At 39.7% G+C, this 22,043-nt stretch overlaps 1 protein-coding gene across 2 annotated transcripts in view; it reads right to left on the bottom strand.

Annotated features, from left to right (window-relative positions):
- The window catches only part of phc2b (polyhomeotic homolog 2b (Drosophila)), a 34,297-nt gene extending 13,885 nt beyond the window's left edge, over positions 1 to 20,412 (bottom strand). Inside the window, exons 1-8 of one of the 2 annotated variants that reach the window (XM_023410275.2) lie at positions 20,271 to 20,402; positions 17,329 to 17,380; positions 9,097 to 9,427; positions 7,096 to 7,257; positions 6,892 to 6,969; positions 6,386 to 6,547; positions 5,086 to 5,220; positions 4,445 to 4,739 (exon numbers count right to left, since the gene is read on the bottom strand). In XM_023410275.2, the coding sequence (XP_023266043.1) occupies positions 4,445 to 4,739; positions 5,086 to 5,220; positions 6,386 to 6,547; positions 6,892 to 6,969; positions 7,096 to 7,257; positions 9,097 to 9,369 (1,105 nt within the window). In that variant the 5' untranslated portion in view covers positions 9,370 to 9,427; positions 17,329 to 17,380; positions 20,271 to 20,402. Of the gene's footprint in view, positions 1 to 4,444; positions 4,740 to 5,085; positions 5,221 to 6,385; positions 6,548 to 6,891; positions 6,970 to 7,095; positions 7,258 to 9,096; positions 9,428 to 17,328; positions 17,381 to 20,270 lie in introns of both variants that reach the window. The other variant, XM_023410274.2, reaches the window with a different exon arrangement.
- Between the last annotated feature and the right edge of the window lie 1,631 nt (positions 20,413 to 22,043).

Below are 22,043 nucleotides of genomic sequence, written 5' to 3'. Positions count from 1 at the left end.
CCTTGCAGCAGAAACACACACATTGCACAATAAATGACAACGGAAGTAAATCCACTTTTTTCACGATGGATATTAATGAATATGTTGGAAGTAAAATAAGAGAGCACCCTGAAGTTGAAAGTTCAAAGACGAATCAAACAGTGAGGTAGCTTGTGATTCGCAGCCCCAGGAGGGGGAAAGGAGGGGGGTTCCTGAATCAGTGCACACCGGATACAACCAGCCTTCCCATGAATCCCGAAAACTTTCTCAAACCCCTAATGAGGAACAGAGAGGTCTTGGAAGTAGAGGAAGACAGGGGAAATTATGCAACTGCTATTCCCCCTCAAGGTCTAAGGACTGGAATGACTCAGGAACCCACGCCTACACACACATATACATGAAATCATACAATCCCTAAGTATGTGGAACTGGCGTCCACTTCCCTTTTACTGTGCAGATATCTTACTCTATTTGTGCATAGTTGTGCAATGTTCTGAGGTTGAGGACAGTATACGTTCCTGATGAGGTTGTAGCACTAGGCCCTGGAAAATCCCTGAGTTTCCACATTCTCACTGGCTGCCGCTTTGGCTTACTTTCATGAAACACATTCCAACCTAAAACAACAGAGCAACAGCAGGCCTTACACCATCTTTCCTCACTTCACTACGATTCAAAACCAGGTTTGCAGACACCTTATCAGATAGGGATTAAGGGAACACTAGCTAAATTAGAAAAAAACAGGGCTGACACTGTGAAAACACGATGTCAGGCCCTCTGAACTGCAACCTTTAATAAAAATAACTGAGGGAAAAGCTCAGAATCTCAAGAGCGAACAGAAATAAAATCATAGAGAAAATTAGTGATGGACTTAAGTATTCTACCAGTGGTATACTGTGCAGTGAGAGTACAATTTAAGTACAACCTGACCCTTTCAACCTTTGAATAAACAGAGTGGATGTTTTAATACAATAGACAAGGGCAAAAAAAGGGTGATTTATGTGTAAAGTGAGAAAGTTTTACATAAAGTTGAAGTCTTTTTGACGTTATGAAAAAGGGTTACTTAAGCATTTAGTCTCTTGCCTTTCCAGGGTTTTTTGTAATCATTTCCAAGTGAAATTGGCAACTGATACTGTTGCTAGCAGCTACATAATATTGCAAAGAAACAGGCATCATGTGCAGACCTGCTCTTTTAATCTATGTGCATGGCACTTTTGGAGGTTCCCTGCTGTGGTTTTTATAGTAAGGTGGCTCTTTCCTGCCAAGAGTCGGCGATCAAACACTTACTGCAAGAAGCCAGACAGCCTAACATTAGTTTCCAGCCCAATTCCTATTCCAGGGAATGTGACTGACTCTTAATGTTTGTGACATTGACTGCAAGAGAAACACTGCTCCAAAACGATCTGTCATCTTTTGGATTGCTGGATGAAAACTGATGACCAAAAATAGCAAGCGCAATTAATCACACCACCTCCATTTTGCTGTTCTCTGAGATCAGGCCAGACTAGTCTCTGTTGAGTCATGTTAATACATGAGTAAAGTAAAGATAAAGTTGATTAACAATGCTGTTTCAATAATTGCACTATGGTTACTGAGAACATTTTGTTTTGTAACCATATTTGTTACTTGCAAAAAACTCTTAGTCTCCTAGTTTCCTATGCTTTATTATGCCTTCAGGAGTATTCAGACCATTTATTTATGTCAAAGAAGTAAAACCACACTGTAGAAACAGTAAACGTACAGAATTGCCTGTGTTCTTAGTTATTTTGTTAGGGCATCATATATTGTATTATCAGATGATTATTATGGATAAATTAAGCAGCATGTTGTAGCTGGGCAAACTGGAGCCAATTTTAACTACTACTATCATCATAGGTTTTTCTATGTAAAATCTTAATCTAAAATGTAACCAGTAATTGAAGCCATGAGATAAATGTAGTGGAGTAACAAATACAATATTTGCCTCTGAAATACGATGGAATTAAAGGATAAAGTAGGAGTAGGTAGAAATACTCAATAATAAGTACCTCAAGATTGTACTTCTGTATTGTCAGAAACATCAAAATTATGAGCAAAGTACATAAAAATGCACCAATAAAGTGGTAAATGTGATGCTGAAAGTCACATTTAAAAAGATCTAGACAATATTTGGACTTTTTATGCTCCTAATGCAAGCTTAGTACACAGTTAATCCAATAAAGTACAGTAGAACCAATTTAGGGTGGAAAGCAAAAGTAATATGGCAAACTAATAAAGTAACTAAATGTTCTTCTTAGCATCAAATAAATGAGCTACTTTTGAAATTTAACAGTCACGAGTAAGTTTCTACATTTTAATAACATTAAAAGACTAACTAATAAGCCACAGAGCCTAATTAAAGCCAAGGTCGTAAACAGGGTGTGCATTAACCACTCAGCACCAACGGCTGGCAAAATCTCTGGTTTCCTGCAGCTAAATTACTGGTTTGTCCCTTCTATTAGCTATAACAGGACACTAAACATTAATCATGACAGTAGTTGGCGGGTTGGATAAACAAGAGACAGTGGCATATAAGGACAAAACATTTTCTCGGATTTTAGCCTACAAATCAAAGTGCACAATGGCCCAGTCACAGTCAAGTTGAATCCAAGCTTTTATCCTAATCTGGATCCTATCAGCTAGCCATACTGCCTCTCCTCTTCCTGATCCACAGTGTATTAACTCCCCAGCATCTCATGTGCACACCTGTCCCTCATGGCCTGCTGCTATGGCAACTCATGTTAATTTTGTCAGACAGCATGCAGCCAGACTTCCAGCTTCCATCCTCCCTTTCATTTTATGTGAATCCATTACTGCAACAAAGCAAGACACAGTTGTGCACAGACACATTCAGATAATCCCCCCCCTTCCCCAGACACATGCCCCAAAACACACACACACACACACACACACACACACACACACACACACACACACACACATCTGAGTAGTCAGACAAAAACTAACAGCATGCATTAACACAGTGTACTTCAGTCCATATAAGGTTTACAGTCACAGATATTAACACACACAGTGCATTTATACTCAAATTTTTAGGCTCATGCACCATCCACACCATCAACTATCTTGGAAAATGTGGTGTCTTATCAGGACCCTCTGGAAGATGTGATAGTGCATCTGAAGGGACTTATTCTGCAAACAAAATTGACTTAATTTGGCTTAATCAGCTTGTACTTCTGGCATATTCACAACCATTCACACTAAAATGAAAAAGACAAAAAACAGCTGCTGACTTCCAATTACACAATAAGTGCTTTAGAAAGAGTCTTGTGTGGCACTCTGCCTTTCACAGCTTCTAGTTCACAAAAGCAGCTCAACTGTTCCAGACACCAACCCAACACACTATCTTTAATACAGCTGGTTTCACCCCTTAAGTGAGTGAATGGATTTGTGATGCAGGCCCTGACATGTCACACCAACAACCAAGACAAGAGCGTTACGTGTAAAAACCCTTTTCTCACCTAATCTCTCTCACCTCAACATTTATATCTATTTTTATAGATATATATAATATATATATATATATATATATATATATATAATATATATATCCCCCCCACAAACGGAACAGATCGCAGCAGAGACAGGTTGACAACTCAACAAATTAAGTGCAATAAAAGCTTCCCAACCGTTACAAATCCTTCTAAAACCAAAGATGGACAGACGTCAACCCCAAACGTCTGAAAGCCAAACCAAAATATCAGTGTATTTAATATGCACACTTGCAACAATGGTGAGGATACAAGCAGCACTGCTGCTAATGGCAGAGAAGCTAGTCCTGGCCAGAGCACTAACAGCTCCCCTGCTGTTACAGCTGCACCCCCTGATGAGCATAGGAGGACAGGCTTTGACCCATCTTGGCTATGAGAGAGGAAAAAATCCTCCTGGCTCTACAAGACTGATATTGGTAAAGTTGGTACATAAGGAAATAAAAATGTGCAATTAATTCAACTCCATGCAATCTTGTAGCACATGATCAAACTGTTTTCATCTGTACAGAACAACAAGCCAAGACAAGAAGCCAACTTGGGTGAAATATTGAGGCACATTATCAACTAGAGCTTGTTTAATCAACCTGAAGATACTCAGGACTTAACAAGTAAGTTCTGAAATACCTGGTTGATGAATACATAAGGAAGTCCAGGAACGTAACTGAGCATTCATTGATCACTTTTGGTTTGGGACACAAAATTTGGTATTACAGAGAAATTAGATGAGTGAATATTTATGTTCAATACCCATTAGGGCTGCAACTATGTATTTCTGTTCTATACAAATATCAGTAATATCCATTATTTTCACTACTTTCTGCAGGGGTCTGGGCCCTTGGCAGTGATGTTCACAGGGTCAGTTTCATGGGTAAGAGGCTTCTACACATACTTTATATATTATTAACTTTTCAGGCGGTGGCATTGCAAGGTTTACTTACCTGGAGCAATCAGAGGTTGAGCACTGACAGCTGTAACACTGCGGCTCATATTTATAGCTCGGACTTCTGTGACTGCTGCACCATCCCCCTTCTTCCCTCCATCAGAAGGGCTGTCAGAAGAGCTGGTCTTCCCTCCTGTGGCAGCCTGAGTCCCCTGGCTAGGATTCTTGATCAATGAGGTGGGCTGGATGGCCACAGGGCTCTGCTTCAGACTCAGAGCCTGCAGAGTCTGCGTTTGAGAGGAAGACGTGGTCGCCCCCTGCTGGCCACGGATGGCCAGGTTCTGAACCTGATTCTGAACAGAAAGATTGAGATTATTGACACATTCACAGCGAGACACATTCTGTGTTTATTGCGAAATGAATGAGGTATGATGTATGTTAAGAACGCCAAACTAATTAAGGACATAACGGATGATGCTGTTAACGTAATAGCCAAGTGCAATGTTTTTAACTTTTCATTCATTATTGATCTGCTAAATGTGTGAAGACATTTACACTGCCATCACACATCCTCCACTCTCAAATTTTATGCTCACCTCTGCATTTAATTTCATATTTTCAAGTGGGATCCAGTCCAGGAAGTTCTAGATTAAAGATTGTAATTCTGTTTTTAATGAAAATAACTTCCAGTGAGCATACCTGTGAGGAAGCCTGTGTGGAACTCTCTGACTGGACAGCCGTCACTGTGGCTGTTGGTGTGAAGATGAGCTGCGGGGACAGAGGAACAGCCCGGCCCAGACTCCTGGCCACCTGCACCAGGTTGCTCTGCTGGGCCTGAAAAGCAACACGCATAAGAGACAAAGGAGAACTGAAGAAATGCTTTTTGGATTGCATTCTTTAATCTTCAATAGGTGAAGAAACGAATGGTTTATACTACAGTGGGACAAAATGAGTGACAGTTGGTTTTTCTCACTTTATAGCTTTAGATTTATATCTTTATATTTTATACTTGAGGAAGAGGGAGGAGGAGGGAGGAGGAGCAGCAGAAGAAGCAGTAGCAGATGAAGAAGAAGGAGGAATAAATACAACATCAGATTTGTGTTTTGGAGAATATTATTTGTAGACCGGGCATCTCTGTAAGCGCCACAACGTTCCAGCTCCTGCGATTTAGATATTGCACTTGGCCATATTTCAATTTTGATAATATTTTGATAAACTGTTCAGCCCTGCCATAAACAGACCATACTTATACAACAATTGAGTTCTAATTGTACAGTTCCACTCTTTTGAACCTCTAGCTGGTGAATGTGTGGAACAATCAATTAAAAGGAAATGACAATCTCTGTAGGGCTTGATTTAACACTAATCTATGCAATACTAATTTAACACCAGAAGACTATACCATAAATAAAAGCCATGGCAATCTAAACTGACAAATGTGTTTTGCTGCCTGCCAGAAGAATCAAACACATTTGACGATGCTGTATACTTGGTCATAATGAGGTGGCAGGAACAGTCTGTGTGCCAACTGCCAACTGATGGAAAATTAAAACCGACAAGTTACCCACAACCAGCTGTAACAAAATAGAACAATACAGACTTTATGTTCTTTCAGCAACTCTTTCAAAACAACTGGATCTTAACCTTCAGCCAAGAGGACACCTGTGACCTACTAGAAATGTTTTCTGAGTATCCATGCATATTCAAAGCATTCCCTTCTGTGTTTGTAATGAGCCCTCTGGGGCTGGACAGATTATCCTGACCACCTACTCTGCTGGCAAGATGAGAATAAAGCAAACCAATTACTACTGCATAATACGCATGCATGCATGCATAACACACACATCAAGCCCATAACACACGTAGACTACAGAGGACAACATCTGAGCTGCAGTGTGCTTATTTATTCAAGCAGTATGTGTGTGTGCTTGTGTTTATGCATATATGCACACTGAAATAAATGTGCCATTGGCTATGCTCCTGGTGTCTGCAATCTCACCATCTGTGCGCGCAGGTACATCTGTGCCTGGCTGGCCGTGAGAGTGGGACTGGATGGGCTTCCCAGCAGAACAGCCTGCTGAGAAATACTGGTGGGGGTAGAACTAATGCTCTGGGCCCGGCTGATTAGCTGAGCTGCTGCTGGGGAGGTGGTCAGGTTGATCTATGGGGGAGAAGATGGGATAATTAGGTTACACACCTCTATACCTCTACTAATATGTGTATCAATACATCAGTTTCTTTCTTCAAAACAAGACATCAAGTATACAAGACCCAGAATATGTAAAATATTTTTTAACATTTAATATATTGCAAAAATGTATTTCAATCTTTAATCTGTGTAAAAAATAAGTAGCACTGCGCACAGACCTGCTAGTGTTATACCCGGTTTCACCCAAGCGTCTTGGTGCTAAAATCAACTTAGTTCCATGATAATCTAATGGACAAAGATAACTTAAACTTAAGAGGCTTTTTGAAGACATGACCAACACTCAAAATTGCACTTACCGTAGCCTGAGTAGATCCTGTTTGCTGAGATGAAGTGCCATTCTGCGAAGAGCTTTGTCGCCCAGCTGCAATACTGGCCTACAACATAAGAGAGAGGCAGGAGAGACCTACCATTTTCTGAAACATGTCTTGCAGCAGGTCAACAATAACTGCAATGTTCATCTCTAAACAATAAGAATGATTCTTTCACAACTGTTTGCTGACCTGCTGTACAGCAGCCAGGCTCTGGAGCTGAGCAGTGCTGAGGCTGTGCTGCTGCTGGAGGGCTGCGGTTTGCAACATCAGATGCTGCTGCTGAGCAGCATACATCTGCTGCAGGTACTGTGCTGCTGTGTTAGGCTGTCTGTGTAGCGCCTGCTGGAACACCTGAATATAAAGACAGTCATAAACAAAGATGATCAGAGATTGAGTTACATTGATAGACAACAACAGATGTGACCCAAATCCTGGATGAAATATCAACACAGCTGTCCACAACAAAAGCTCTGTGCCTCTAGAGTGTGTGTGTGTGTGTGTGTGTGTGTGTGTGTGTGTGTGTGACCGGCCCCTCTGCATTCCCCAATCACACACCTGCTGCCAATCATTCACATCACTCCCACACTGAAAGAACTGTGTATACTCTGTACTATACTCTGTATAACACTGCCTGAAATCATTACATTACATTTGCAGTCTTCAAAATGTGAAACAGTATCATAGTACCTGCCTGTGGCACCAACCTCAAAGTGATATGTGCACTTACGGTTAAATTAATAAAGAGGACAACTCAACACAAGGCAAGTAATGCTAGCATTAGCAGCTTATTCACGGTCTGAGATAAACGATACCCCGTCAGCAGTTCAGTGAAAACTTCATCCTTTGGGTTAGGTTCTGGTGTATTACTACCTATGTTTCTACTTTTATGTGGAAGATAACATAATTTTATGGGATATTTCTGATGTGGGGAAAAAAAAGATTTTTAATTTTTCTATCAATTTCATTTAGAGCTGAAACAATTAGTCAATTAGAAAAATAAACCAGTTGACACAAAACTAACCTGCAACTACAAAGTCCATTTTCAAGCAAAATAAATAAAAAACATTTACTGCTTTTAGTTGTCTCACATGATAAACTGAAAATGTTGTTGAAAAAAATCCCCCTGGGAATTCATGATGGACATTTGTCACTATTTTCTGATGGTTTATAGATAAATGATTAGTTGATCAATTAGTTGATGAATTGACAATGAAATTCAGTCATTAGTTGCAGTCATAATTTCATTGTCAGAAAAGTAACAATAACAAAAAACACAGTTCAATCAAATTGTGTTAAATCAGAATGTGTCATATCATCAATTTATTCAATAGTAGATCAGAGGATTAGTCTATGTTTCAAAACGTCTAAAAATTGTGATCACTGCAAGTACAGACATAAATAAATCCAGTCCCTCAATCACTGTGAACGAGTCTCAATGATTCTTTGATGTAATTATAACAAAGCTAAACCTCTGCCATTGAGAATAACTCTCCTCACCCTTCACCTCGCAACGTGCCCCCCAACCAGAAAGGATGTTGACCTGTGGTCCATGGTGTCAGTGGACCGTCCAGACCCAAACCTCTTGGAATGAGGGTAAAATTAGCGGAAATGCGACACAGACATACATTCAGCTCTCACTGACCATAAATGACCAGCAGTCTCTTAAGCTCAGAGGGCATTTTGACAATAGTGTTTGCCTTATAACTACCAGCAGGGTGAATACAAGAAAAGGAGTGTTGAATGTAACAAAAACCCCCTCTATAAAAGCCTCGGCACTAAAAGTTGAGCGGACCTTATTCAGGGAGGGTAAGCCTGTGTAGAGGCTTATCTCAGGGTCAAAAGGTCTAGAGCACTAAAGGATTGAGAGAATTCCTTCCTTCAACTTGGACAGATCCTGTGAAATGTCCATTTATTTAAGTTTCCTTCATTGGTATATTGATCAGAAATAAAAAAAAAACTCTTATTTCTTCCACCTGATCCAATTATTAGACGAATCAAACACAATTTCAGGAGTACATCAGAAGCCTGTATGTGGATTTATGCACACCAACAGAGGGCAGCAGAGCAGAGGAAAGTATGCTACTTTATGTGCATTTGTCTGTGCATGCAGTCTGAGTGTCCACACATCACACACATTATCACAACTTAATATCAAGCTGTTAACAATTTCATTAAAGCCAATAAACTCACCTGTACTGTTTGTCGATCGGGTATCCCACTGTAAACAGATATTTGAGGGACTGTCTGCCTTCCTGTTGTAGTACTACTACTGGAACTACTGCTAGTGTTATTACTGCTGCTGCTACTACAATTACTACTGCTAGTGGAAGTGGTAGAAGTAGTAGCAGTAGTGTTAGAAATACTACTACTGCTGGCAGCTGTGGTGCTGGAGGAGCTGGTGGTGGAGGTGGCGGTCCCAGTGCTGCTGGCCGTGGAGGCAGGGGCCCCCGGCTCACTCTCCATGGTGCCCTCTGCTCTTCTCACCTTTGACCCCCGGCTCTTCTGAATGGCTCTCCTGTGCCTGGAAGACCAAAAAAACAGAGAAAAGTCAAAAAGGGCACACTATTTACCTTCTTTATATCCAAACCCCAAACTTTGCATTAGTCAAAAAACACATCTGACAACAACCAACTCTAAAATTCCCCTGTGCATGCAGAAATTGTGACACCACCAACACATAAAATTTAAGGGAAGTAATAAATTTATCTGATATGAGAAATCATGTGAGCAGTGCAAATTAGTTCATGCATGGCTAAAGATGAAGTATAGTAAAGTTTTCTATAACCAAAAGGCACTACCAAACTTTATTCAAACTATGATGTAAGCAAGATTAAAATCATCAATCAGCAGCAGATGAGGCAATAAAGACAATAATCAATATCAATAATTCTCAAGATTTTTTTCATTAACATAGCTGACTGTACATTTAACATTTAACTGCCATTGTACAGCACATGGTTTAAGGACTGACTAAAAATAATACATTTTAACGCAGTGAACAAAAAAACATCTGCTAAAGCATCCTATATAAACTGGATCCATTTCAAGAGATCCGTCTGACAAGCCGAACAAAACATTTGTCTCTGCACGCACTTTCATACAAACACAGGAAAACACAAAGCAGTATGGTTTTATTATCATTTGATTACCATGTATTCAATCATTTAATAAACTGGGCCAAACTAAAATTACATGAATTCAGTAAAAAAAAAAAAATCCTGACACGTAGATGAATATACTGTCTACCAGCAGTGTTTCCAATACATTGATTTATTTGTTGCAGCCACAAATAGAATCTAATTTTGTGGGAATCACTACACCACGAAAGTCTACCTGCCTTGCTACAATACTCACACCTCTCTTATTCCCAAAATATGCCATCCGACCACAGATGGCAACAAAGCTGTAAACAGCAAGGTAAAGAGCTGCATTACACAAATCTGCAGTCGAACCCAGGCATCAACTGGGAAATTAAGGATTCCTCTGAAGTCAGCGCATTTTAAAAAGGCACAAATTCATAACAGAAACACTACATACAAATTTAAAAGCCTGTTCAAATAAACTGCCCTTGTAGTATTCCAAGATTACACACACAAACTCTGAAACACTATACAATGCATCTGACTTCATTCTCCAAAAACAAAAAGTGAGGCCAGGCAGAGCAAAGCTGGTTAGAGAAGCATACAAAAATGCAATTTTAGAAGCTAATGAAAGCCAGTGAATTTAGCAGGAAAGGAAGGGTAGCTGGCTAACATTCATAGCCACGCTGGATGGCATCCTAAACACTGGAGCATTTCACCTAAACAAGACTCGTGCATTTGATAAAAACTAATTGGGAAGGCAGCAGAGGCTGTTCTAGATATGACGGAAAACTAAATCAAAACAGCCCAAACCATGAGCCAAACACGTCATCAACTTTAATGAGTATAGGCCTAATTATTGCTCAAATTCCTTTGATTAGAGTCCAGTCTACTCTTTCTTTTACAGCAATTGGTCTATAAAAAAGTACTGTGTCAAAACAACATTTATATGACATACACCATCTCAGAGTTCCACATCCATTTGTTATTGTCAATCATAACGAAAAAAGAACGCATGATTTAGGCCCCTTACATAAAAGCCTTTTTAAGGGTTGGTCCCCTGGTGCTCTGCTATCCATTAGCACAGGAGGAATGGGTCCAGAGCTCTCCAAGCAGATGACATGAGGATAGCACAGTGTGAGGGGTGAGAAGATGCAAAGATGATGGGAGGAGAGAAAGTATCCTTCCTTGGTGGAGGCAAAAAAGCATAGATTAAGTTGTTAAAAGGATATGAAGAAAATTCAGAAGCCTTTGATGAAGCTGAGCTCTGATAGAAAAAGAGAAGAATAAGAACTCGAGAATTTGAGATGCTGGTGGTGTAGAGAAGAGGGTGTGAGAGTGTGTGTGGAGGAGGATTCAAACAGCATGACAGCTGATGTAACAGAGCTGAAAAGAAAGGCCAAAACAGGGAGGTTGGAATTTCTAGCCTTGAGGACAGAGGTGTACGCATTAAGTTATTGAGGGATGGGGGGTTGGGGTGGAGGGGGTAGGATGGGAAAGAGTATGTGAGGTGCAAAGGTTGGGTGAGCATGTTGAGGCTTTCAAATGGGCTGGAGTAAGGCAAGGGTGTAATGGAAGTAATTAAATAAGGAGCAAGGCTGCTGCCATACCGCAATTCTTAAGCTATTTCCTCCTCCTCATCATTATTCTTTTGAGTGGATTAGGGGCCAAAGCACAGCTCTATAGCCCACTTATGCTACAAAGCAGACTTGGAAACAAACTGCAATCTTACTAAACCATATGCTATTCCTTAAAATGGCAAAAGCAGAACAGCCCTAAATAGCTCTAAAATGTTTGAGTAAACAAATCAGTCACTGAATGAGAAAAGGCTGGAATTTGAGTTTGCAGCACTGCCTGTGCTCTAAATGAAACTTAAGATGATTCATAATAATGAAAGAAAATACTTATATTAGGCAATTAGTGCACATGTCAATATAACAATTAAAAAAAAAAAAAAAACCTTTGCAAAAGCAGGCAAAGCAGGACAAACCCTAAGAGCATTATATGGAATCAGACAAATTATAACTAAACGTGAATAACAACCCCAGCCAGAACTGAAAACAAATGGAGACAAAAATATTTAACAAAAATACCAAAACTAATATAAATTCTAAAATTTCCCAACACAAAGGGACCATGAATTTACATTCAACAGTGGCTGCCGTGAATTCAAAATTTCACATATTTGCATCCGTGAAAAAGCTGAAATCCGGTCAGGCAGAGTGGGCTCATGGTTGTAAACAAAGCACCACTGCTGCCAAAGCCTGCCTGCCTGTATGCAGTCATTAGCCTACATCCCAGAGTCTGCTTCCCATCGCCTCCTCGTGTATAGACGGGAGGGAATCCCCTCTGGTAATGATGCCTTCAGCCCCTGTCTTTCTGAGAGGAGTCACCCATCCATCAGTAAAGAGGGTACGATGGAGACCCCCCCCCCCCAGTCCTTAACACTACATCCACGACAACAATCAAGCTTTGAGTTGATTTCAGGACAAACCTGGTACCCATGAGAAGTGGTAAAGCCAGTGTGTTTGACTGCATATCAAAGCAGCACCAGCAGCCTGTAATAAATTGCAAAGAGCCGGTCAACACCATAACAACACTATTTCAGCTCTTTGCAGCCTTCAGAGGATACAGTGATCTACTCATGCTAGCATTACAAGACTGGAAGAAATGACTGTCAGATTTGTGTCTGGAGTATTTGCATAGCCTGCAGGAAGATGAGAGCTTTTAAGAGGCTGTCAGACAGACTGGCTGTCTCTTCAGAGCTTAGATCACAGTAAGGAAGTGCAGGAGCCTCCATCAGTGTCCATCCTTTAGTCCAGATATAGGAAAACTCTGATGACCCACATTAAAAATACCACAAGAATACATTTGTCAGCTACACAAATCGATTGATGTGAGATAATGGCTTTAACAGCCAGGAGATCCAAAGAGAAATGCATGCCTCTGTGTGTGTGTGTGTGTGTGTGTGTGTGTGTGGAGGGTGCTGCTGAGACAAAGCCCCCTAACCCTGGTTTCTCCTACCTCCTCCGGCCCCCCCAACGCGATGCAGGGGTATGATGCCCCATCCCCCGGGAGCGTGCTGTCCTCCTGCAGGATGTTGCTCTTCTTTGTCTGCCTAACTGTGTGGCTGGCTGGTTGGCTAGCTAACTGAGTGAATGAGTGAGCATGTGTGAGTGCGTTTCTGTGGTGTATCCAAACCCCCAGCCCCTCTTGTCTACCCCCAACACACAGCGAGCTCGTCGTCCCAGCATCAACATCCCACTCCACCAACCAGGCCACGGCCTGCCTCCTGATTATGTGGTATCCTAGCGACAGCCAACGGGGTGCCTATGGATTCCCCGTGCAGAACAGCACACTGATTGGACAACAGGATCCTCTCTAATGAAGATGATGGTAATGATTTTACTCTGTCTCTCCCCTCCCCCTCTGCTGCTGCCTGAATGCTGATTTTTTTTTTAGGATACATAGATCCGCCAACATAAGGTAGACTGTAATTATCACCTAAATTATTTTATTGAAAAGCCACAAATCTAAGGTAATGAGGTATTTTATTAAAATGACAGCTCAGGGATAGCATAGTCTTTATTTTGATTAGTCTTGGTCTGGGCAGCTGAAAATTCAAGGTCTCATTTCTTTTTCAATGCCACAAATTTAAAGACTGCAGCTTTAAACCATTTATACAAAGCACCATTTCCATAAATAATGTGCAGCTCTGAGTGGGCCAATTTTGTATCATAACATTCAGCTAAGGACAGGAGTAGTGACTTTTGGCCAGCCTGAACATCTAACCCATTATCTTACTAGCAGGACAGTAATCAGCATCAATTTTGTGACATGACTGACATTGAGGCTAGAGAGTAAAAAAAAAGAAAATTGTGATCCACCAAGATGGCCATTACCCAGTAACTCCCTGCTATATGAGGTAATGGTGGACTAAATCTTTAACAAAATATAACCTAAAGCTGCAAAAATAGCACTATTAAACCCTTATGATTCAAATCAGAGCCTGTGAGGGACATGCCAGCCAAATCACAACAGGAAAGTGACAAACCACCTATTTACTGCAGTTATGGAAATGAAATGCAAAACAAAAGAAGTGGGAGATTGCAAACCCCTCATAAAAGTGAAATGGGATAGCTTTGCAGTTGAATTCAAACCTCTCTTTAATGACAACAGAATTCATTTATGTGGAATAGGGTAGATAAAACCAGAGGATAATTGCATACTTATGGTGTGCCCCACCACATTAACACGCCACTCAACTGCCTGGCCGTATGAAATGTAGCCATTTGAGTCATTTGCTGGTGCAATCTGGTATTGATTGGGGCCAACCATGCGTGAACCTCATTGATTATCATCTTCTCATTAGCATATAGATTAGCTGGCGGTGTAGCCAGACACACAAGCCTCGAGTCTCACACTTGGCTAACAGAGCTGTGCATAAGATGAGGGGGTCAAAACAAGATGGAAAGAACAGGGATGGGGTGACTCAGTTTGACATGAGCTGCTTGATGATAGACCTCTAGATCTGATGGCCAAGGACCCCAAACTGCTATGAGATACAAAAATAAATAGAGAAGGGTTGCTGTGAAGTGAGGCTTAAGTAGTTGCTGTGAAGTTAAGCCCCTTAACCCAGCAAGGGGCTTTAAGACAAACAAACCCCACCTTTTTTTCAAAGGGCATTCAGCTCATTATCAATTTCAAGAACGCTGATGCCTAAAAAAGCTCTTCTGGGGAGCAATGTAAAAATAAATAATCTAGGAACCATATGAGCCTTCTTATTAGATTGGTACATCAAAGACCCTGCCAGCCAATGTACTAAAAAGTTTTCTTGAAAATATATTAACTCCATACTTATTATGATTCATATGACAAGTCTGAAATGAAACAAAATGTGTCTGTGGCATAAGAGATACTAAAGAAAGAATTGTGAAGAAACAGACCTTGATTCAGCCCTTATGGGGCTGAATATATTAATTGGATACTTTTGTCTGTGTGCATGTCTGTCCTCAATTATTTTTTGGTGAGGAGTGCCTATTTATGTCACACAGGGGGATGTCGCATCTGCCCGACAGACTGATCAATTTTTATGGACAGAGTGTTCAACAACTATTTTGATAACTGAATAATAATTTATATTAAGAAAAAATGTCAAACATTCACTGGAACAAAATTAAACGTGAGAATTTCTAATTTTTCTGTTTTAAATAATTGTAAATTAAATATTTTGGGGATAAATTGTTGACCATACAAAACAAGCAAATAGACATTACCGTATAACCTGTAATATTGTGATGTGATTTTTTTGGTTCATTACATTTTGTAGATTAAATGATTATCATTACTATAAAACATTATTGTCATTAAATGAGTAATTTATGTGCATGAGTTCAATTGCGCTCATTATGTTGAACTAAGCAATTCCAAATGAGGGATACAACTAATGATTATTTTCATTATGAATTAATCTGTAGATAATGTTCTCTATTAATTTCTTAGTCAAGATGATGAAAATATTGAAAAATGTCCATCCGTGTTTCCAAGAAGCCAAGTCAAAATGACAAAAACAGAGTAAAAAAAACAGGAAGTCTTCATTTTTGAGAGGCTTTTTGGCCATTTTTACATAAAAACAACTTTAATATATTAATCATTTACCAAAGACTAATCATTGCACCTCTATTCCTTTTTTTTTTTTTTAATTAATTGATGCACTATGTCATAACCAAAGACAGACTTAAGGTAGTCAGAACAGAACATATAGACATCAAGAAAAAATAGAATTACAGTTAATGACATCCACACAATATAGTAACAGTGAAGGTATGGGAGACTACAATTCATAAAGAGCAAGATAGACATCCAGATGTTATCTTAACAGACAACACTACATGTCAATTACTTTCTTCTAATATGTAATGGGTGAGAGGGGCCTGCTAGTGAATCCCTAATGTAAAAAGTCCGCTTTCACATCCTGTGCTCTAAAAAAGCAGCACTTCCTCAGTGATGCTGAGGTCAACCCCTGAGGCTGATGATGGTCGATGGGTCTTGTCCAAACAGAGCAAGCAGGGCAATGCCTTTGTTAGGCCATGTAAGACAAAGATACCCTCTGATCCCGAGGCAAGATTGGTTGGCTCGCCGTAATTGAGCCATCTGACTCAGACGGACCTTGCCTTCCACAGCTGAGTAGACCAGTACAAAGAGACTCTGGCTGCTTTCCAGGTTAAGTGTGCTGAGCGTGTGTGTACCATTCCAGCACATGTAGCCTCATGCTGTGAAAATACAAAACACTTTCACTTGACTCTCCAGAGAGACCTTTGGTCTTTTGCTGTTCAGCTTCATTTTGTGAGACCCTAGCCTTCTAGGTGCAAATGTTCCATGGATGCTAAAAATTGCCTGGATGGTTAACAACTCTCAAAATAAACATGGGAGAAGAAGACGGAAAAGCACAGAGACAGACTGAGTGGGGCAGGAGACTGACAGATAAAATGAAAGATTTTCCTTCTGATCTATAAATACCACAGTTAAATAGTTCTGGCAAAGCTTGCAGATTAGCAGCACACTTCAATCCAGACTGTTCTATCAAAGCAGTCTCTGAGGCATCACTCTCAGGCGTCAATCGCACCAAGAGGAAAAAAAAAAATAGGTCAGGTATGAGATGAGCAGCAGCACAGAGAAATGCAGTGTTTCACAGCCTTCATCAGAAACAAGCGCTTTAAATTTATATTAATGCCAGCGGTGGACCAACAAGGTATCAAAAGTTCAACAAATAAGCTTCTTGGTTATTGAAGACTAATAACTGTCAAGTAGCTCGGGCAGCTTAATTGTGAAACGCAAATATAAATTTCCTTTCTATGGCATAGATGAATGTGCATAAAAGACTTGTGATATAATGATATGAGATAAAAAATTGAGTCACTCAATTTCTTAATTTCCCACTGATCAAAAGTTTTCTTCTCACTTGCACAAATATTATTTCTCATGACAAAAATACCACATCCTGATTGTGATATCCTGATTGAAACTTTGTTTGCTGTTTAGACTGTTAAAGCACTAATATAGGTGCAAAAGTCAACCTAATCATCTACAAGCCTATTCCCTGAGGTAATCACTGGGTCAGAGTGGTCTTTGACCGGATAATGTTTTAAGATGTCTTGTTCTGGGATTATTTCAATAAACTTAAGCATGTGACATGATATCAAGTTTCACAAATATGGAATAATAAGGATACTTCACCATATTAATAAGTGTATGGACCTTTGGCTAATGCATTTATTTTATATTCCAATGTAATACCAGTATGACTAGTCTCAACCAGTAGTCTCTTACTATACCATCTTACCTTACTGTACTGATGTACTTGTGGTGATTCTGCTTGGTACAGATGCAGATGACTAGAAGAAAAATCACAGATTTATTTATACCTGTACTAACTGCGTTACAAACACCACGGTTTCCAAGACTGTCTCACTTATGGTAATGAGCACTCTTTACTTCAGCTCAAGAGTAGAAAACATGTGACATTTGTTAAAGCAAAACATTTTCAAACATCTCTATTCTTGTATTTTTCCAGCAGGTGGCTCTTTGAAAAGCTTCTAAATATCATGCTGACTGTCAGTGGGTGACAACAAAGGTTGTACGCAGTAAAGAGCAATTCTGCTCACTTCAATCATCACAAAGGTTTTTGTCAGTGCACAGTTGGATGTTGACTTCACCCATGCAAACCTGGCTTTTATCTGTCACATTTAAACAGAAATAGACCGTCTAAAAAGACGAACACACCTGTGCACTTGTGATTGCAAAATGAACCGTCTTCCAATGACCTGACACAGCATAATCTAGCATGATTTAAATATTAATCCTGACAATTTATCCTTTAACAATTATTTTCCGACATCATGCATGCCTAGAGACAACATGTCTGTTACTATAATGTTGATGCTAACTGTTGCTGGGACCGAAACTGGCACCTTGCACACAGCTGGTGAGTATCTTGCGAATGAAAGGACATCCTGGTATGCTGATTTCACACAAGAAAAAAACAATCAGCCCAACTATTTCTGCTGAGTGAATTCTTTAAGCAGCTCTGATGCTGATCATGATTAACTCTAATAGATGGTAGTTCAAGAAGCAAGTGAATATAAAGTAGAGATAGACAAGGGAACACTGGAGCCATCCAACATGTAAATGATCATATGTCTACACTAAATATTAGAATGATGTGGGGATAAACAAATCAGCCTTTTCATAACACTCAGATAAATAGCACAGCACTTAATTTGAATAATAGCTTACTGCATTAGACCAAGTGTCAGCTGTAACAATAGATGTGTATGTAATTGTCACTGGTAGATTGTCCCCTGTTGTCCCTAGCCATGTGATCTCAGGTTTAAAAGAGGTTACTCTATTCCATAATAACAGGATGCCATGCTTTTAAGATGATAAAGCAAGACCTGAAATTATTATATTATATATTATTATTTCTGAGACTTTCTTCACTTAGCCTGTTGTTGCTTTTTATTCTTGAAATAAGCAAATTACTGGGCATGATGTGACCCTCTTGAGTGCAGATAATACAAGGAGGAGGTGTGAAGCAGAGGCAACTAGAGAGTGTGTTGCAATGCCTGTCAACTTGTTGACGTTACGACCCATGAGTACTCAGTAGTTATTACATGAGTACTCAGCACTCGTGGGTCGGACCACACCCATCTTCGAACTCTGCCTTCATTTTGATGTCAACTACACACCTGTTCAGTTTTGTGACTGTATCTTGCACAGTTGTGCTGCTATGGTGGTGACAAAGTTTGTCCACAGACATATCAACACCTGCCAAGGCAGGGTTTCCAGTCCAGCGACTGGACGCAGACGTTGGTTGATGAATTTCCCGCTACAGTATGTGTCTCCAGGGCCACATTTTGCCACGAGGATACACAGACTCACAAGGTGAAAACAATACCTGCCCCACTGTGACAGCTGTTGTGGCAACAATTAGCTACACCCACGGGCAAAATTACCTTATCTGAAGAATAGTAATATTGTTCATTAAGTACATAGAGGATTTGCCCTATAGGTTTTGACCACTCAGTTCATACAGTTTCATACAATGGGCACAAAGCACATAATTTTGCATCACCTTGTAAACTGGCCTGCTGGCTCAACTGGCTTTTGCAGAATGCATTTAAAACATGCACACAATGACTTCCAAACCAAGACTATTTCAAAGTGAGTAAACCAAAACAGCTATTAACTGACCATTTGAATAAACTTACAATAAATACAATTCCTCATAAAAAAGGACATAGATGGAAGCTGTGGCAACTTGCACTGATCAGTTAAGTAACACCAACAAGGCCAGGCAATTAACAACAATAACAACAACTCTGGTGAGTAAGTTGTAAGCTATAGTAGTATGTATGGATCTAATGTGCTTTTGAGTCCACGGGATTACTTTGTCATACATTTAAATAGCCTCTGATCCATTCTTGCTTAAAAATTACAAATAACAGACTATCAACATAGCTGCTGATTAAGTTTCTGTCAATGGACTACAGTATTAATCAATTAATTGTTGCAGGTTGAACCAAGCGCCAAAGGTATTTATCATATAAGATAATGAAAATCAGATAAACACACTGTGGCTAAACACAGGCACTGAAGGGAAGGGGGGTAGCTCTAACTGTGGTGTTATTTTTGTTATTTTGCCCACATTTGGGGTCACCGGGCGGCCATGGCCTCACCATTCCAGCTCTAGTAAAACATAAGGACCATCCACGGTTATGACCCACACTTGTCAAAATATCTGGCTCCTTATTTGTGCCAGAGGTCATGACCTATACGATCAAAGTTTCTCATGAAAATACCTAGCTAACTTTAGCTAAAACTAGAAAAGCTGAATTAGATACGTTATAGCTGAACAGAAAATTTTATCTAAACGTTTTACTCACACGTTTATTTTCATTCATAGCTATCTTCCCCCCACGATAGCTGGTGCTGAATTCCATTACAAGACTAGCTAATGTTGTTAGCCCCACTTGCTTACGTTTTTGTCAGTAAATTCCTACTTTTTAACGATATGAGGCAGTGCGTAACAAACTTAGCCGTTAAACTAACGTCAACGTTAGCAAGCAAGCTAGAAGCGAATGCTGCTGCTTGCTGCTGTTTTGGGGCCCCGAGTAGACGTTAGCTTGTGCAAACGATTAACCTCATGCGTTCCGACAGACACGGTATGACCCCGGTGCCAGCCGTGACACCCCGTGCCAAGAAGTAAATTAGACGTCGCCTTACCGTTGGCGTAAGTCTCGTAGCCTCGCTCTTCTTTCTGGCCGTGCTCCCTCGTCGTTTTTCCTGATATTCTACACCATTTCTGGAAGGTGGCTCGCTGTTACCCGACCAGCGGCAGCAGAAGAGGGGAGAGCAGGGGCGGGCCACACCAACTCTTTTCATTTGCGTTCCAAACTGGCAATGTGACTCAATTCTGGCCAATGAGCAGAGAGTGCTATATTTTGACCCTGCCCCTTGTACTGTCAATCAAGAGTGCCCCCCCATCCCCCATGCGCCTGTCAATTGGCGACCGCTGTCCTCGTCTCCATGGTAACAGAGGGGATTTAACCCTTACTCTGTGTTCTGTTTATGGTTTTCAAAACTCGGCTCAGGGACCTCACCTGGTTACTTAATAGTGTTAGCAGAGGACCATAACAAACTTTTAAAAGCTGGTGACCAAATTAATTAAGCACATTTACTCAAGTACTGTACTTAAGTACAATGCTACTTTTATTTTTACTTCAGTAGTTTCATTTTATGCTACTTTATACTTGTACTGCTCTAAATCTCATAGTAAAGATATTGGACTTTTCACTTCACAACATTTATCTGACAGTTTTACTTACTACTTACTTTTCAGATTTAATAGTTATGGGGAAAACTTGAAATTGAATGTAATTTCTTAAGTTGAGGCTCTGAGTTTCTGAATCTTGGAATTTTTACTTCTGTTATCTTAGCCTAACATAGATAGATGATTAAAATAATACATGATTTATTGAAATAATACATGAATTTATTTGAAGTTAAGGTAACTCAGATCTGCACAGAAATATATGTGAATAACAATGTTTCTAAATAACATAACTTGATGAGTTAAGTAACAATCTATCTGACATTTTGTCAACTTGATTATTCTGAAAGGGTTATTACACAATTAAACTGACAAACTTATCCAACTACACTTCATAATAAAGAGAAGTTTATTTAATACAATGTATCATGAGATATCATAGTGCAAAGGATATTTGTATTTTTGGGGGATCCTATGAGAAAGTTTACGATTTTGAATGATCATAACATGACACAAAGTAATAATATTAATGGTGACTGGTCCTGGTCCAGTTAGTATCAGACATGCCATGGAGTCAACATCTTGAACTGGAATGGAAATACAAGTCAAAAAAAAAAATCTGTTATAATTATTTAAATTCTGTTGAATTGTAAATACTAAGATCTGATGTACAAGGAGGACCAAAAATAAAACAAAACAATCATCATCACTTATGGTGACATTTTTGTCAGATTAAACGTGTAGAGTACAGTATCTATGCCTTTTGTAAAGTGAAGAGTAATAGACATTGCCTGATTTCATTGAAATTTTAATCAAGAGAAAATAAGCACTGTTAAATTGACAGGAAACAAAAACGTTTTCCAAATGCAGTCTATTTAATGTATAACCTGTTCCCAATGTAAACAGAAGGTAGCCTCACCTTCAAAAAATAAGGATTGACTTGTGCTGTGACTGACAGGTCTCACAGAGCAAAACTAGACACAACTAATTCTCTTATAAACGTTTTCTATTGCTGTAAAACATCATTTTACACAGTGATTCTGCAATAAAACTAACCCACATTTTGAATTCTTGCATCTCATCAACACAAAGAAAATGGTGATTTTCTATATCAAACTCAAACTCATGGAATATGTATACAACATTCTTTCTCATCAAAGAGGAGGTATGGGTGTCTTGCGCTAATTCATCAACTCCCAATGTTTTTTAAACTATGCAAGACAACA

The sequence above is a fragment of the Seriola lalandi genome, unplaced genomic scaffold, assembly GCF_002814215.2.
Source record: "Seriola lalandi dorsalis isolate HSWRI2012SDOR001 ecotype SW California unplaced genomic scaffold, Sedor1 jcf7180002054420, whole genome shotgun sequence".
NCBI classification, from domain to species: Eukaryota; Metazoa; Chordata; class Actinopteri; order Carangiformes; family Carangidae; genus Seriola; species Seriola lalandi.
Note: the sequence above shows the minus strand (reverse complement) of the source record. Positions and strands in the feature narration are given on the sequence as shown.